The following is an 18,292-nucleotide window of genomic DNA, read 5'->3' as shown; positions in this document are numbered from 1 at the left end:
CTTCAAATTTCTTCTTTAGTGGTAACTAAGAACTTGTATAATGCTACAAAACAGTTTTCATTTTTGAGAAGATCAGGTAGAGAGCGCGGGATGACTTCTGGTTCTTTATAAACTTGTAATAAGTCTTCTATCAAAATGAGTCTTTGGAGTGAAAATGTAGAACACTCGAAGAATATGTGATGGAGGGATTGATTAGCTTGATTGCAGAATGAGCATGATGGGGAGGTGATCATGTTCATCCGGTGGAGATGTTCATTAAATCGGCCATGTCCAATTCTTAATCTTGATATGTAAGAATAAAACTTTCTGTTCTTATAGGTTCCTTTTGTAAACCAGGGCTTTCCTATTCCATGGTTAATCTGGTGGTACCATTTTCCTTTAGTTTGAATACTTTCTTGCCAATGGTCTAGCCATTTTTTCTTCATTAATTCTTTTAAAAGGGTTGAACAGTCTGTATATGATATTTTGATCTTCTTAACAGGTACTACATCTGATGTGTTTGTTATAAGCTTAGCTAAAGTGTCTGCCTCTTCATTGCCCACCACGCCCACATGTGAAGGTGTCCAGAAAAGAATAATATCTCTGGCTCTCTGCCCATGTTACATAGTTTGTGATATTTTTCTTTTATTTGAAAAATAATATAGTTTGTTTTTGCGTTATGACACGGGTTCGACAAAGCTTCTAAAACACTCATGCTGTCGGTAACTATTATCCATTTTTCAATGTTTGAATGCTCAATGTACTCCAGAGCAGCCAGCACTGCGCATGCCTCGGCAGTATAAATACTTGCTGCAGATGGTAATTTTATCCCATGACCAATCTTGACATTTAAGTCATAAAATGCCATAGAAACCTTATCTTCGGTTTTTGAGCCATCAGTGTATATTTGTCTATAGCCTTCCCAAGAATTAAGTTCATTATTTACAACATATTTACAAGAAAGTTTTTTATTAATTATTACATTTATATAACAAAACTTACTGTCATATTCACCTCCATAACACGGTAATAAATCGCTAGTATGTACATTATTATCATCTTTTAACCTTCTGATATCCGATAGCACAGTACTCAAATAAGAAGGAAAATTAATTTGTAATAACTTGGTCGTTAATAAACTATTATTTACAGACAACAATCTCATCAAAAACGTTTGCCTAAGATAATCAAATCTAATGAATAAAGGAGGTAAGTTGCACTCGATTTGCATTGAATTAATTGGTGAGGTGTTCATTGCTCCTAATATAAGTCGCAAATTCTTATTTTGGGTATTTTTCAAGTTTCTCTACAAGTTTCTTATCAGAGGCAAAACAAAAGAATGCATATTCAAAATGGCTTCTTACCAAAGATTTATATAATAATAAAAGTATTTTAGGATCTGCACCCCAATTGGTTCCAGTAAGAGATTTAAGAATATTTGTAGCACGTAGAGATCTTTCTATAAGGCAATCAACATAGGGTTTCCAAGAGAAGTTTTGTTGGAAAGTAACACCTAAGAATTTTGCACCTGATTCCAGTGGTAGTTCTTGATGGTTATATTTAATACCCGAACTTAATAAATGTATGCAGCGTTTCTTAAAAACAACAACTTTACTTTTATTTGCATTTACATCTAAATTCAAATACGATAGATAATTATGCAGTTTATTAAGTAGTACATTTATTTTGCTTGTTAACGTGTACAAATTTGGGCCTTGAGTATATATTGCTAAATCATCTGCAAATTGTAAATTACATATTTGGGGATCAGGTCCCAAAATTTCATTTAGCCTATGGATGTATATAATATACAATAACGGGCTCAAAATACCTCCTTGACAAACTCCTTTGAAAGAGAGTCTTGGACCATATAATTTATTATTAAGTTTAACATGTACTAAGCGATTATTTAAAAAATTATGTAACCAGGCCACAATTTTAGTTGGAAGACCTAATGAAGAGAGAATCGATGATAACACAGTAAGATTGACATTGTTAAAGGCACCGACAATATCAAAGAAAACGCAGATTAGATAGTTATTTTCTTTCAAAGCCTTTTGTATATCTGTGTATAAACAACCTAAACTTTCACGAGCGGAACGCCCACGTCTGAACCCAAATTGATTGCTTGGAAGCAAATTATTACTTTCTATGTAAAACTCCAGACGCTGTTTTATCAATTGTTCAAAAATTTTACCTACACACGACGTTAGAGCTATCGGACGATAAGAGTCTGGACAATTTTTATCTTTATTCGGTTTTAATATGGGAACTAAGCAGTCAGTCTTCCATTGACCTGGAATCAGATTTTCCTTCCACAAACTATTAATGATAAATAGAAATTTTAATAGGTTTTGTTTATTTAATTTTTTTAACATTTTGTAAGAGATAAAATCCAAGCCGCAAGCGGTGTCCTTTCGTGATTTGATCGCTGATATAAGCTCAGTAAATGTAAACATGCTTAACAGATAAGAATTTGCATTACTTGCTGTATGATTAGTGAAATCTAATGGTGGCGATTCTGCATGGTCTGGAGTGTATTTCGTAAGAAAATCATGAACCCAAAGCGGACAAGAATCGTTCTGCGAAAACTTGCAATTATTACTTTTATTAAATTTACGTAAAGTATTCCAAATATGAGATATGGGAGTAAATCTACTTAAATTAGAACAAAATTCTTTCCAACTCTCATTTTTTTCTGTATTAATAACACGCTTTTTCAGGGCTTGTAATTTTTTAAAATGTACATAATTTTCAGGAGTAGGGTCATTTTTGAATTGCACGTAAGCTTCTTTCGAGTTTTGTACAGCATTAGCACAGCGATCATTCCACCAAGGAACCGAAAGACGTTTAGACTTTATAACGTAACGAAACGTTGAGATTGACTTTTTTTATTTGAGTTTGGCATTGACATATTTACAGCTGACTTGATGATGTCACAAAAGTTGTTGTACAATTCCAAAACATTGCTATTAAACACTGTAAAATCATTCAACATTTCATTGACTAACTTTGAGTAATGTTTCCAATTAACTAGTTTAAGATTAGGATGATCAGGGATATCAGTACCTGCTGGCATGTATGTTAGACGTGGTTGCGATGCAGTTGGTAATAGTTGTATTGAGGTTATGGTGGGTAAATGATAACTACCAAGTGGATCATCGTGCACTTTCCAGTCACAGCATAAAGCTAAACAGGGGCTCACCATAGTCAAGTCGAGTCCGTTCGGTCTCCAGACATGTGTTCCCACAGTCGTGGCCTGCTTATCATTTAATAAAACTAAATCACAATCATCTAAACTATCTAAAATATCTCGTCCTCGACTGTCTACAGTGTTACAGCCCCATATGGTATGATGGGCGTTAAAATCTCCAGCTACAATAACTGGCTTTGGCAAACTTACTATTAAATCTGAAAATTTCTTTATATGAAATCTAGGTGTACTATTAGTAGGACAATAAACTGAAACTATTGTGTATGATTTATTATTGATTGTGATTTGAACTGCTAAGTTTTGTAATGAGTTATCAAAATAAGTTTGAAGTCTACAATATTGAATTCTTTCATGAATCAGAATGGCTACTCCATTATGATCATTTCCACAGTCATTTCGCTCTATTTTATAACCTTTAACCTTAAATTTGTGTATAGGCTTAAGCCAAGTCTCAGATATTACAGCAATATCTATACAATTATCATAAATAAACTTAGTAAATAAATTGCGATTGCACAGAAAGCTCTGAGCATTCCATTGAACTATATTTATTTGGTCTTCGAATTTGATGAATTAAAATTTTTACTGAAAGTGTCTGTAAGAATATCTAAAATGTTTTTGGATGAAATAGTTGTGTTGTTGCTTTTATTTAATGTTATAATTTTAACTATTGACTCTATCAAAAGATTCATTACCGTTGCATCAGAGTTCAATATAGACATTAAGTTGTTTTCAGGCTTTGATAAGTATTTATTATTTGTTCTTAATTCTGGAAAGGTTTGTTTACTAGATATGTCTGCATAAGTGGGAGCTTTAACAAATTTCACTCTATTTTCTTGTATTTTCTTTTGTTTTATTGGACATTGTGCTGAAATACTAATATGGTTTCCTTTGCAATGAGAACATACTGCATTTTCTTTAGGAGTTGGACAATCTTTATAATTGTGTCCATTACTGCAAATTGAGCACCGTTCCTCGTTCTTACAATACTTGGAAATGTGACCATACCTCTGGCAGCGGTAACATTGCTTAACTGGAGGGATGTACTGGGTGATGCTGTGCCTCCAGCCGCCCAGCTCCACGAAGTCTGGCAGGGTCGTCGCCGCAAAAGTGATGGCGACTGTCCCTGTGGGCTGACGGGAGAAACCTTCAGTTGTGGTGTCTTTGCGGAAGAATCTGCGAACGCTGATAATCTTCTTGCTACTGCTCAACATGGTAAAGATTTTTTTGTTATTGTACTTTATAGGCACATTTCGAATTATCCCCGTGGTTTCGGTGGATGAAGCTGGAATGCTGGCTTTGAACTGATTATCACTTAAGAAGGTTTTATTATTCAGTAGTGCATTGGCTAGACCTGGCTTTTCAAAGTAGACTCCTATTTTGTACTTGTTGAGTGCTTTCAAATACTTAACGCCTTTATTGTACCTTCTCAGAACGTTGGAAAGAGATAATAAATCTCTGGTACCAATGGGCCTCTGGCTATCAGCTGACTCTATGAAGACTACGAATTCAAAAGCTGCAGAGTCCTCTGGGTATAACCTGGTGTAGTCAGTAACATAATACGGAACAAGGACACTTCCCTGACCATCCTCCACCTCGGAATCTGATGAACTGGTATCGCCGTTGCTGCGATCGCCCGGATCCAAATCGGTGACCTCCACTTTTTTCCTTTTTTTACTACCCCTCCCCATCGTCTTAATAAACTTTCCTAACAACAAAAATCTAACAGATTTAGTTTTATTAATTTAAAACTTTCGGGAGCGCGTCTTGCCACTTCGAAGTTTCCCGCCTTTTTTTTTTCTGACAGTTTTACTTTTTTGGTGTGATTTTTTTTTCTTTGGTTTCAGGAAAAGATGGGAATTACGCTTTACAGCCAGGTCTTCAGTTTAAAAAAATTATGTTATTATAAAAGGGTTATGAACATACTATACCCATTGCATTACCAAAAATATTTTTTTACTAAACGCGCGCTAACCTCACTAATAATGGCAACCATATGTCACTTGTCAGTGTCATTGTTTTGTCAGCTGCTCAATCGTCCTTCAGTTCAAAAGTGATGTAAGGTACAAAACTATCGATAATTTGGTAATCGATTTTTTTTTTAAATTATATCATCATCAAAATGCAAATGCTCTATTCTATTAGATTATTATTACTCGGCATGACGTGAAGATGCACAGCATCTGGTGAGAGATGCGTCTACTTCCGGTCTCTACCATATTTTTAACTCTAAAATGACGTCATTTCCGCAATAAAGGAATTGATTTGACTTACTTCTGTTTGCCGCCATTTTTTTATTTCCGTTTTAGTTAGAGTCAAAGGAGTTCTTCATAGCGTTTTTAGCTTTCGAGCTAGCAACATCATAAGTAGAAACGCTGCTCAAATCTTTACTGAAATGTATTTCTCAACAATGTTATTATTCGGCATGTGACGATGCACAGCATCTGGTGAGAGAGATGCGTCTACTTCCGGTGTAGTTTTTTAACATTTTATACCTTAAATGACGTCATTTCCGCAATTATTTAATAGGAATTGATTTGACTTACTTCCGTTTGCCGCCATTTTAGTCACCTGGGGGCGAGCTTGCTCGGAGTTCTTCATAGCGTCTTTAACTTCCAAACTAGCAACATCGTAAGCAGAAACTCTGCTCAGATTTTTACTGAAATAATTTATTTCTCAACGTTCTTATACTAAGTGCAATCGACCGCGCGTGTGTGACCGCGAACGACATGTACGTGATGGTGGTTGGCGCCAAAGGGTACGAGTGTCTTCCGGTCTACGAGCAGGTGGACCCAGAGCGTCGGATACCGGAGAAACTCGGACCCCGGCGAGATTTAAAACGGATGAAACGAGGTACGTGGGATTCTGATAGCTTTAACACTCTTTTCGATCAAATGAGCATTCTCGCGAATCTCTATATTGTATAAATAGATTGAATAACGTACCCAACACAACCATCTTATACAATTCTAACGGCGGCCCCGTCAGCCCCAATCGCAAACATTACCAATCAAAATACGTTGTTAGCATCACCACAATCGAACGATAACTCTTTCTGGTACGAGTTTCTTAATAAATACCCCTTTAAAAAGGCTCATTGCGCTCATAAAATAAAGCACCTACAAATGCTGTACCACATCAACAAAGCACTTCAAACTACAACTATTAGTAGACTGGGCGGCCACCCCCAACACTGAGCCAGCTTACAGATTGAATTATTAAATTCTGATGTTTTTTTTGCAAATCACGAAGCTTAATAAGTATGACAAAATGTGCTAAGTGCATCGAACATGTATACTTCTATTTTGCAACAACATATAAATTGTAATGTGTTATTGTATAAACTTTTTTGAATTTGAATTTGAACATGTCACGAGCGTATCCTGGCTAAAATTCCTAATAAGCATTGTGCGAGGAGCACCCTCCCAGTGCTGGATTTTTATTCGGCAAAATCACCCTGTGCTCGTACTGGTGATATCTAAAAAATAATCCGACCTTGGTTCTCTAGCCGGTCACTTCAACCAAAATCAAAACATAATAATATCTTTAATTGCTTAGACTGATTAAATTAGTTCTTACAAATCGTCAAATACTAATAAAACAAAAAGCCAAGGATTCCAAATCAGTCCCTTCAGGTCCCCTTGACGACCAATAAATCAAATGACCGTCCACTCAGCAAATTTTATGGAAGCTGTCTTTGAGCGTACCTATCTTGGGCATTGGCAGGCGTCATCATTCTGCGGAGGTCAACCTGTTACCTGACAATGGTTCCAGGGATGCATCTGCCATTCACCTCTAAGCCGGTGCTTGCCCCTGCACCTGCAACGCCGTGCTTTATTCAGCGTCTTAACACTCTTGACTGTCTAGCGCTGACCAAATAAGAATAGCAAAGTCAAGTGACTTTCCACTCAGCAAATTCTACGGAGGCTGCCTTTGAGCGTATCTTAGGTAGTGGTAGGCGTCATCAGACTGCGGAGGTCAACCTGTTACCTGACAATGGTTTCAGGGATGCGTCTGCCATTCACCTCCAAGCCGATGCTTGCCCCTGCACCTGCAACGCCGTGCTTTATTCAGCGTCTTAACACTCTTGACTGTCTAGCGCTGACCAAATAAGAATAGTAAAGTCAAGTGACTTTCCACTCAGCAAATTCTACGGAGGCTGCCTTTGAGCGTATCTTAGGCAGTGGCAGGCGTCATCAGACTGCGGAGGTCAACCTGTTACCTGACAATGGTTCCAGGGATGCGTCTGCCATTTACCTCCAAGCCGGTGCTTGTCCCTTCAACGCCGTGCTTTATTCAGCGTTTTAACACTCTTGACTGTCTAACGCTGACCAAATAAACCGAAATCCTGTTAAAACAGGTGCTGAAATTACCAGATAAGGCACCGCTCAGCATGAGCCTGCTCCTCACAATATTCCTTTGCAAGAAGGACAGACCAAACAACCTATTCTTTTAAACGTCCTAATCAGTAGATACAATTATGTAAGTATTGATCCGATCTGAAGTAGTTGAATGCTAAATTCTAAATCTGGATGCAGATACCGATCACAGAGACACCGCCGGCCTCTCCGCATGTCTTGTCAAGGTACCCTAAAATTATCAATCTCTCGTTCTCTACTGCATACCGAAAAAAAAAAAAAAAATTTATACAATCACAAACTACTTACTAAACCTCGTCACCTTTGACGAACCAGACGAGACAGCAACTACTAGAACGGAAGGTTAGTGTGTAACATTTTATCTTCTGGAACACTTTAAACCTTGTCAATTACGTGAACTCACATAATGGTAAGCTTGATCTCCAGTGAGGGCTCATCACAAGTCGACCCCACACAACCGATCCAATACACAAGACTCCAGCTCAGCATCTCTTACCAACCATCTGGATGTCTACAAAATATCAGAAATCATAATCAGCGATGAGGGATTTCTCATTCTTTTCATGTGCGTTCACTAATTTTGCCATCGGACAATCAAGGCATAACCTATATTCGAAACTAAGGGAGGAAGGGGCACATTCAGAGCCTCTATTGGAACTGTCTCTCTAACTTTTCAACTTGAAAAACATCACCTCCTTCCGGTTCACTCGGGTAAAAATAGCTCTGACAGCGCAAAATATTATCTCCCTGGTCGATTCAATCAAATTTATCTGTCGATCTAGGTCGATTTACGGGGAAAGCAACCTACTTAGTGGCATCTCCTGCGTTGAGATCCAAAGGTAAATATTCCAAAAGTTCGGGAAACTGGATATTATCCAGAGACCCCACAGAGATTCACCAGCAGCCTTTGCAACGACTTCAATCAGGGTGGGTATGGTGGTAAACTAGGCTAAATCTTTGCTGTCCCGTTTCTTACCACAGCAAAAGGTACCTGCTTAGCACCTCGAAGTGACCTTTCTGGCTTTTCTTAGCAGGGTTCGAGGCCGACCCTCAAAATACAGAATCTCCACCATGTTCTTACCACATGGTAACCTCCACGTCAGGATCAGGTAACATGTAATTTTTTAGTATGTTGAGTTGGGGGTAATAAGGTATCGTTCCTAAAACATACCTGGCAAAAATCCACTTTAAAAACTTATAAAATAACCTGGCCTTGGTGGTTAAACTAATGGCCTAAAGAAAACAGTCGTAGCTTACCTCTTGAAGCTCGACAGCAAGATTTATCTGCTAGACTAAATCGTTTATCTACTCTTCTATTACCTTTATGCCCTGTGGGTCTAAACAAAATTCACTTTAAAATCGTAAACCAGTCGAAGGATGGTCGATTAGCCTTCTTTTTTCTATATGAAGTTATAACGTATCCAATTTTCGATTCGATCAAAAAGTGCTACTTGTCTAGGGAGGCTGGTATTACTAATCTAAAACTATATTAAAGATAACTTTAATTTTCTTACTAAGCATAAAAGCTTAACCAATTTCACTTCCTGATAAAGGCCTTAAACCCAACAGTAGGTATCTAAAATGTGACCTTTACGAGGCTTCTCGCAGACTAGCTTATGTATATTTTTCTCCTACCATCTACATCAGCTGCTGACATGACAAAACATAGTCTCACCTGAATAATCTCAAGATTAAGTTAATAAACCTTGACCTACGAGTAAGTTCGGCACCGTTACGGCATCATACAAACAACTGGGAAAAATGACAGCAAATCCCAAAAAACAACATAGGTATGCCCTTGCTACGGTTGCGTAAGTTACTGGAATCAGGCGAGCAGAGGCGAACAGCGGAATATAATAACACCATTATTTATTTTATTTTTTTTTCAACACCAAGTAATACTAGGAATCTACATGGATAAAAACAGTATAAAGGTTGTTGGATTTAAAACCTCTCCTGGCATTGTTGACTTCGTTGTGGCATCTTTAATTTGGGTTGATATATAGCCATAGATGAAATTATTTGATGAGATATTGGCGTAGGCAGAACAATAATAGCAATATTATAAGGTAGACACTTTTATTAACTGATCTACGACCGATACACCAAATAACATATTATTTAATTAATAACTTTCAATCAACAGATCTAAAGCATGTTGGATACTCTTCAATGACATCGTACGCCTGTATTATAAACTTATGTTGATGACTCGCATGAATCTTACTGCCATGCGGGCAAATTATATCAATACACACTCAATCTGCATTTTAATGAGGAAAGAATTTCTGAATTCAGTTCAGTAGCTTTCCAGTTTATTCATTTCAAACATACAAAAGTACAAACCCTCGTACTTTTTTTATATTAGTGCTGCTCTCACTGGGCATTTAGATCAAAACATGTTAATACCCTGAAATTAATCATGTTCTAATCTAGTTCTGTTACAGAAATTCGAAAACTTTCATCACATAGCGCCATTGGTAAGTAGTCACCAGGAGCTAATAAACAAGTCTCTCACCAGATGCTGTGCATCGTCACATGCCGAATAATAGTACAAGTTTTACAAAACAATAAAACTTGTATTATTGAGCAGAGACGATGCACAGCATCCCATTAAGGCCTCCCTGGTGAGCTCTCTATGAAGAACTCCGAGCAAGCTCGCCCCCAGGTGACTAAAATGGCGGCAAACGGAAGTAAGTCAAATCAATTCCTATTAAATAATTGCGGAAATGACGTCATTTAAGGTATAAAATGTTAAAAAACTACACCGGAAGTAGACGCATCTCTCTTACCAGATGCTGTGCATCGTCTCTGCTCAATAATACAAGTTTTATTGTTTTGTAAAACTTGTACTATTATATTTAAATTCGAAATTTGCATCTACCGTCTTAATTATTAAAAGTGCAAGCGGTTGGCAATAAACGGGACGAGTGCCCTCCGCATGGAACCAGAGTGTCGAATACCAGAGAAGCAGAATGGAGCCCAGCTACCCGCCTTAAAAAAGAAAGCGGCTGAAATGAGGTAAGTATGTAGGATTCTGATAGCTTGAAGACTCTTCTCAGTCAAATGAGCATTTTTACGAATCTCTATTTATGAACAGCTTGTAGATCTAATAGAATACGACACCGTCCGCCCCAAGGATACCCGCCTCGGATTCAAACGCGCTGTTAGCTTAATATTTTAGTGAGCATTGGCGGGTGAGAGATGATGAAACGTTATACTTTATTACGCGGTAATTTTACTATCCAGCCCCCTAACTAGCCACCCTAGAAGTGGGAATTGTAATTTCTAAATCACTTTACTCCGTCGTTATTTCTTTGTATTTATTTGTCCAAGGGGTTGACTAAAAAACGAGCGTCTAACTAGCTAATATGAACGAACGAAAAACTTGCCAATAGTACTTATTACCCAACTGCGCTAGAAGGAGGGTTATGTTTTTGAAAGAAAGAAAGAAAGAAAAAATATTTATTTGGTACTTTTTCGAGTGTATGTATGTATATTTCTTTAGCACGGCCTACAGCCTAAACGGTTTGACTGATTTTAGCGTGAGAGGTGAGGTCTTAATCGTGAGAGTGACACTGGCTAATTAAAATTGAAATAAATCAAAATGGCTGATATTAGGCGCCATAATGTCTTAAACAATTTTTTTTCTCTTATCCTATCGAGTGGGGTATCAAAATAAAGGGCTTTTTTAAGTAGCTTACAAAAATGGTTAGCTAGTACTTAACTAAAAAGATTCAAATAAAACTATTATTGAAAAAACAAAACCCAACTGCGTAAAAATTAACTAAAAAATAAAAACAAGACATGCAGTCGGAGGCATAAATTACATATCACCAACAAAAGAATTAATCATTTTGATTCATTTTTACGCAGTTTGGTTTTTGTTTTTTCAATAATAATTTTATTTTTATCGTTTCGCTGCATATCGATCGATCGATATCATAGATAAGTGTTTAATGCGTACAGCACTAGTAGGTTTAGCCGAATGGATTTGATCATCATCAGTCAAATTCACCGTCAGTAAATTTTTAGCGGAGAGCGCATTGAAACGGCTCAACACATAATTTACTCGGAGTAATCTTATCTCAATGTTTGAGCCGTGAATCTGTTGCGGTGATATAATTGTTTTGTTTTGCCGATAAAAACGAAGTGCTTCAGAGTGATTGATACTGACGGAATAAAAGTGTTTTACCGTAGTTTGTAAATTACAAGTATTTTTGTGGGTATTATTAGGTAACATCTCGTGCCGACGAATTATAAAATTGTCGAACTTATTCAATAGAGCCAGTGAACATTGATAATGTTAAAATCACCATAATTATTAAAAGTAACCTGTTTTGTATTCTTCTGATCGCGGTTGTTCCAGTAAGTACTAACCTATTTTACACTATCAATAAATGACCATATTAAGTACAACTTAATTTTAGCCTCGTGTGATTTTCTGCTCTAATGGAAATTATTTTTATTGATGAATATTAATTTATAAGCTTAAAAAACATATCATGTAACTCGAACCATCAATGAATCCTTACAGGAAATGCAAAACATATGCAGGGTTACCCATGAAAAATTTAACTTTATTTTGAATATTTTTAAATGATTTTTTTCTATTGTTGCAGTTGTGTGAACCATGGAATCCCTGAAGAAGAAAGGTCGCCCACCTCATCCAAGGGCCAAAGCCAACCCATTATCAGCATTAACATTTTCGTATGTACCCTAAAAATATGTAATAATGTACCCTCCAATTTTTTTTGCTCTGGAATTTTATTAGGGCATATTTTTAAATTCTTTTAAATCTAATAGATTTGCATGCTTGCATACTGTATAATCTGAAAACCCAGAATCAAGTTATTTTTAATAAATAATTAAAAACAGTGCACTTTACCTATACACAGTTAACTATAAAATTATAAGGTATTCTGGGTAGTGCAATGATCTCAAAATGAAGACTATTAGGTAGTTGTGTGTAGAGATAACATTTTTATCAGTATCATCGCTGAATGATATTTTTACTCGAGTCTCAGACAGAGAGATAACTGCATGAGTACATAGTTGTACTAGGTATGCACCATGTTATCAACCCAACCATAAAAAATCATAATAAACCTTGACTCAACAATGATCACAGGTACCTATAAAATTTGTCTGCAAAGCCATTTGTTTAGGTCTTTAATTTGAAATCCTCTATTAATTTTATTAATAATTTTAGTCTGTTTTATATGCTCACACATTTGATTGATTGTGATTAATTTAATATTATTGTTGCAGATGGACTCTTCCAATGTTTTTCGGAGGGCTGAAGAAGGAAATGGAAGAGCATGAATTATATGAACCTTTAGATGAGCATGCTTCTGGTAAGTTTCTTTTATTCAAAAGCCTATTACATAGTCAATTTTTTTTTTGGATAGTTGAATGTTTGTTTCTTTTACAAAAAAAGTAATGAATGGATGATGATGACAAAATTGTATTTAAATCTCAGTAAATAAATTTAACAACAGCAAAACTTAACCATAACACATCAGCTATACAAATGGATATTTTGGTGTGATAGTAAAAAATACACCAGTATTTTTTTACATTTTTCTTTTCTAATAAGTGTGAAAAGCTCCAAATTTCTAACTATACATAAATCTTTTTGGATATTCTGTGTTTAGTACGGTACGGTATTAACTTGACATTCCACTTCTATTTTACCATATAAGGAGCATACACATTTTAAAACTGCTTATTGATGAAAACACTTATTATTACCCATCTGTCGTCCAATGAAATTTTGCACCGGGCATGAGATATCATTCGCGATTCAACACGCCGCACTCTGTAAACAAATGGACAGCACTATTTGTGAACAAACATCCTTTCCATTGAGAGATTTCCGTTAATCCACAGTATCGGATTTAATTAGTACTTAGTGCTTTATTTTTTGGCTCAAAACTTGATTCATGAACTAATTACAAGCTGTTTGAATCTTAAATTTAATCAAAATCTGTTCAGTAATTTTTGCGTGAAAGAGTAATAAACATCCCTTCTGAATCCCAACTAATATTATAAATGCGAAAGTAACTCTGTCTGTCTGTCTGTCTGTCTGTCTGTCTGTTACGCTTTCCCGCTTAAACCTCGCAACCGATTTTGATGAAATTTGGCATAGAGATAGTTTGAGTCCCGGGAAAGAACATAGGATAGTTTTTATCCCGGTTTTTGAAACAGGGACGCGCGCGATAAAGTTTTTCTGTGACAGACAAAATTCCACGCGGGCGAAGCCGCGGGCGGAAAGCTAGTCCTCATATAAACTTTCAGTTTGTGGAAAATATTTAATTAAATTAATACAAAATAAGGTATCTGAAAAAGTCAAATAAGTAGGTAAATCGTAGAACATGGCTACCGACACCGACAGGTGGACCCTTTATCCACCAAACCATCAGTAAACTTACGGTAACGATGACTCGATCATAAATTCTTTTGCTGGAACAGCCTCCCTTTGATGCTTTTTAGACGTAAACCCTGTACAGAATAGGTAAAATATTTGTCATCCAACGCTTGAATTCTTCAAGGCGAGTTTTGTAAGCCCTACATAATTATACAAAACCATTTTTCAAAACTGAAACGTATGTCGTAAAACCGCGACTTTTCTTGAAATTTGCATATTATCTAAGTCCCGTTAAATGTAGATGAGTGGTAGATACAGGTGAAGGCCGCACTCGGCGTCATTTGACTCGAAGTATCTATGTAATACCACAGCAATTATGTGCGTTATAAACGTGTGACTTAAGGCTTGGTATTTCTGCTAAAGTAGGTATTTCGCGCTGTCAAAATCTGCGCGCGCAATTCTTCGCCGAAGACAGCGCGCCAAAGAGCTCCCGCCACAATTTCCAGCTACATAGTATAGAAATACGCAGTTGGTTAGGTTAGGTCGACTTCCTTCCCTTCAAGCGTCACACTCACAACACTTTCTAATACAAATCATATCCAAGTGATACAAATTAAAACACCTTACAGACTTTTTGGGAATATATTCTAGAATCGAATAAATATGAAATACAGTGTGAGTCACGTTAAAGTGTACATATGAAAATAGATGAAACTAGACCTATTTTTATCGCCAAAAAGGAGGTCAAAAAATTTTTGAGATTTTTTTTTAATTTTTTATAGAATTTTTTTTCTTCAAATTACTTATTGTAAAGAAAACGTAATAACTTTTAAACTAAGCGGTATATCCTGATAAAAGAAAAACAGTAATAATGCTAAATAACAGGCGATACTAAAAAAATACATGAAATACCCAGAAAATGCCAACAAATAATAAAAAATGATACTTTTTGAAAAAAATCTGCTTAAAAATTCGTATTTTTTTGGTTATTTGATAAATTTCTCAAAAAAATGCCCCTATGACAGGTGGTTTTTATTACTTTTTATTATTCTCTATCACATTACTTTTGTAAAACGAAAAATCGCATGTCTCTATCCCTATCACAACGTTTGCAATGATCGTTTGAACTAAGCCTCTCCGGGCGCGCCATTCAACGCTTCGTTAACAACGAAACTGAAAGTGACTCTAGATTTGTAATTTTGATAAAGACAAGTTAGATTTCAAATAAAAACAAAAGATTTCGAAGTAAAATAAGCATTTTAGTTAAAATAAAATTTGTCTCTACCTGTAGCGGAGAAAAATGTGGTGGCAGGCCTTTGTTCAAACGATCATAGCAAATGTTGTGATAGGGATAGAGACATGCGATTTTTAGTTTTACAAAAGTAATACAATAGAGAATAACAAAAAGTAATAAAAACCATCTGTTATAGGGGCATTTTTTGGAGAAATTTATCAAATAACCAAAAAAATACGAATTTTTAAGCAGATTTTTTTCAAAAAGTATCATTTTTTATTATTTGTTGGCAGTTTTTGTGTATTTTATGTATTGTTTTAGTATTGCCTGTTATTTAGCATTATTACTGTTTTTATTTTATCAGGATATACCGCTTAGTTTAAAAGTTATTACGTTTTCTTTACAATAAGTAATCGGAAGAAAAAAAATTCTATAAAAAATTAAAAAAAAATCTCAAAAATTTTTTGATCAATTTTTTGTCGATAAAAATAGGCCTAGTTTCATCTTTTTTCATATGTACACTTTAACGTGACTCACACTGTATAACTGCAGAAGTAAACACGGTTCAAAGTGGCCGAGGCGTCGCCTGATCTTCTGGAAGTTCTGCGCCGGCTTAAAGAATTTCAAGATTACGTCACCCGACCTATCGGTAGGCCCTTGGAAGCTTGAGCGACTGGAAAAACATTTTATGATAAGTTACTCTTAGTAGCGATTATTTAGAGCTTGGATAATAAATTATAGTTGTTGCAATTCACGAAGCTTTGCATGTGGTTAATAACATTAATCAGTACACGCATTAATTTTGTTCAGTCTCTTTGTTTATTAATAAATAAAAATATCATACTAAAATTGCAGAAACATATTTGTTTGTATTGGTCTGGGTGTTTTCTTTCTATAATATGTATGACGTATGTACGGGGTTCTGTATCGAAAATTACTATGAGCATCACACGCGGTTACCTGCTTACCTCTGTGCACTCATGGGAGTTTAAGCAGAGGTCCCTAGAGTTTGACTTTGAGCTTTGTTTATAGTCATTACGAAGCAGACTGATGGGAAACTGCACTGTCTTGAATTCGAAAGGGCAATTTGACGGTGTTAGGGGAATTCTAGGAATAAATACAGAGTCTCCTCATTGAGATTGAGACATTTCAATTTTAGATTTCACTTGTCTTGACATTGAACACAATCTGACATGGAGTTTTCAAACACTTGTAAAAATAAAAAGTAATTAAATCAAAGGCACTAAGTAGTATTGATATCAACTTCGAAGAAAATGACTGCCAAAATTACTTTCTACCCGTTCCACACGTCTTTCATGAATTATATTAAGGAATTGTTAAGCTAAATTTCAAGTAGATTGAACCAAGGAATCACTTTGTCCCATACAAACTTTGCCCCCGTTTTTCACCCCCTTCATTTCATGACCCCATTTCGGAAAATCTTTTCTTATGAGATGCCTACGTCATACAAAGAACACACCTTCCAACTTTCAGGTCTCTACGATATCCGTCAGTCATTTAGGACAAAGCATTTTCATTAGTTGTCCAATACTCTATCGTTCCAGGTATGTCATTGACAGGAGGGCGCTACTATCTTAATGGGTTATTCATTAGTCCCAACTTTATGCCACTTGACATTTCAGAATCGTTTGACTTTAGATACCTAAGTGATTTGATATTCGGAGTCTTTTAATGAAATCAAGTTCTGAAATAACTTGAGGTGTTGTACCCGATCAAGCTTTTCATCGCAGGACAGTTAAATGGTTTTATTATTAGTTTCTTCTCTAAGTCTTAATTTGTCAGAGTAGGTAAAGGCTCCATGAGAGCAAAATTTAGCATTATAATACAGTGTGAGTCACGTTAAAGTGTACATATGAAAATAGATGAAACTAGACCTATTTTTATCGACAAAAAAGAGGTCAAAAAATTTTTGAGATTTTTTTTAAATTTTTTATAGAATTTTTTTTCTTCCAATTACTTATTGTAAAGAAAACGTAATAACTTTTAAACTAAGCGGTATATCCTGATAAAATAAAAACAGTAATAATGCTAAATAACAGGCGATACTAAAAAAATACATAAAATACACAAAAAATGGCAACAAATAATAAAAAATGATAATTTTTGAAAAAAATCTGCTTTAAAATTTGTGTTTTTTTGGTTATTTGATAAATTTCTCCAAAAAATGCCCCTATAACAGGTGGTTTTTATTACTTTGTATTATTCTCTATCGTATTATCTTTGTAAAACCAAAAATCGCATGTCTCTATCCCTATCACAACATTTGCTATGATCGTTTGAACAAAGGCCTGCCACAACATTATTCTCCGCTACAGTTAGAGACAATTTTAATTTTAACTAAAAAGCTTATTTTACTTCGAAATCTTTTGTTTTTATTTGAAATCTAACTTGTCTTTATCAAAATAACAAATCTAGGGCCATTTTCAATTTCGTTGTTAACGAAGCGTTGAATGGCGCGCCCGGAGAGGCTTAGTTCAAACGATCATTGCAAACGTTGTGATAGGGATAGAGACATGTGATTTTTGGTTTTACGAAGGTAATACGATAGAGAATAATACAAAGTAATAAAAACTACCGGTTATAGGGGCATTTTTTGGAGAAATTTATCAAATAACAAAAAAAACACGAATTTTAAAGCAGATTTTTTTCAAAAAGTATCATTTTATATTATTTGTTGGCCTTTTTTGTGTATTTTATGTATTTTTTTAGTATCGCCTGTTATTTAGCATTATTACTGTTTTTAATTTATCAGGATATACCGCTTAGTTTAAAAGTTATTACGTTTTCTTTACAATAAGTAATAGGAAGAAAAAAAATTCTATAAAAAATTAAAAAAAAATCTCAAAAATTTTTTGACCTCTTTTTTGTCGATAAAAATAGGTCTAGTTTCATCTATTTTCATATGTACACTTTAACGTGACTCACACTGTATAGTTTTTAATTTTTTTCTTGAAATATTTGACGCCTTGTAATCTCTCGTTAATATATAGGTTCACACAAATAAATAATGTTTGACTTCGACTTTAATAATTATGCTCTTACATAATTATAAATAAACTAGGTTTCCGCCCGCTGCTTCGCCCGCGTGGAATTTT

At 35.4% G+C, this 18,292-nt stretch overlaps 1 protein-coding gene across 1 annotated transcript in view; it reads left to right on the top strand.

Annotated features, from left to right (window-relative positions):
• The first annotated feature begins 11,538 nt into the window (after positions 1-11,538).
• Positions 11,539-18,292, top strand: part of LOC135082683 (ATP-binding cassette subfamily C member 4-like) — a 59,074-nt gene continuing 52,320 nt past the window's right edge. Inside the window, exons 1-3 of the mRNA XM_063977469.1 lie at positions 11,539-11,940; positions 12,195-12,282; positions 12,844-12,929. Of these exons, the coding sequence (XP_063833539.1) occupies positions 12,206-12,282; positions 12,844-12,929 (163 nt within the window). The 5' untranslated portion in view covers positions 11,539-11,940; positions 12,195-12,205. The remainder of the gene's footprint in view (positions 11,941-12,194; positions 12,283-12,843; positions 12,930-18,292) is intronic.

Source organism: Ostrinia nubilalis, chromosome 2 (genome assembly GCF_963855985.1).
Source record: "Ostrinia nubilalis chromosome 2, ilOstNubi1.1, whole genome shotgun sequence".
In the NCBI taxonomy this organism is placed as follows: domain Eukaryota; kingdom Metazoa; phylum Arthropoda; class Insecta; order Lepidoptera; family Crambidae; genus Ostrinia; species Ostrinia nubilalis.
The sequence above is the reverse complement of the archived record's forward strand: the minus strand, read 5'-3'. Positions and strand labels throughout refer to the sequence as shown.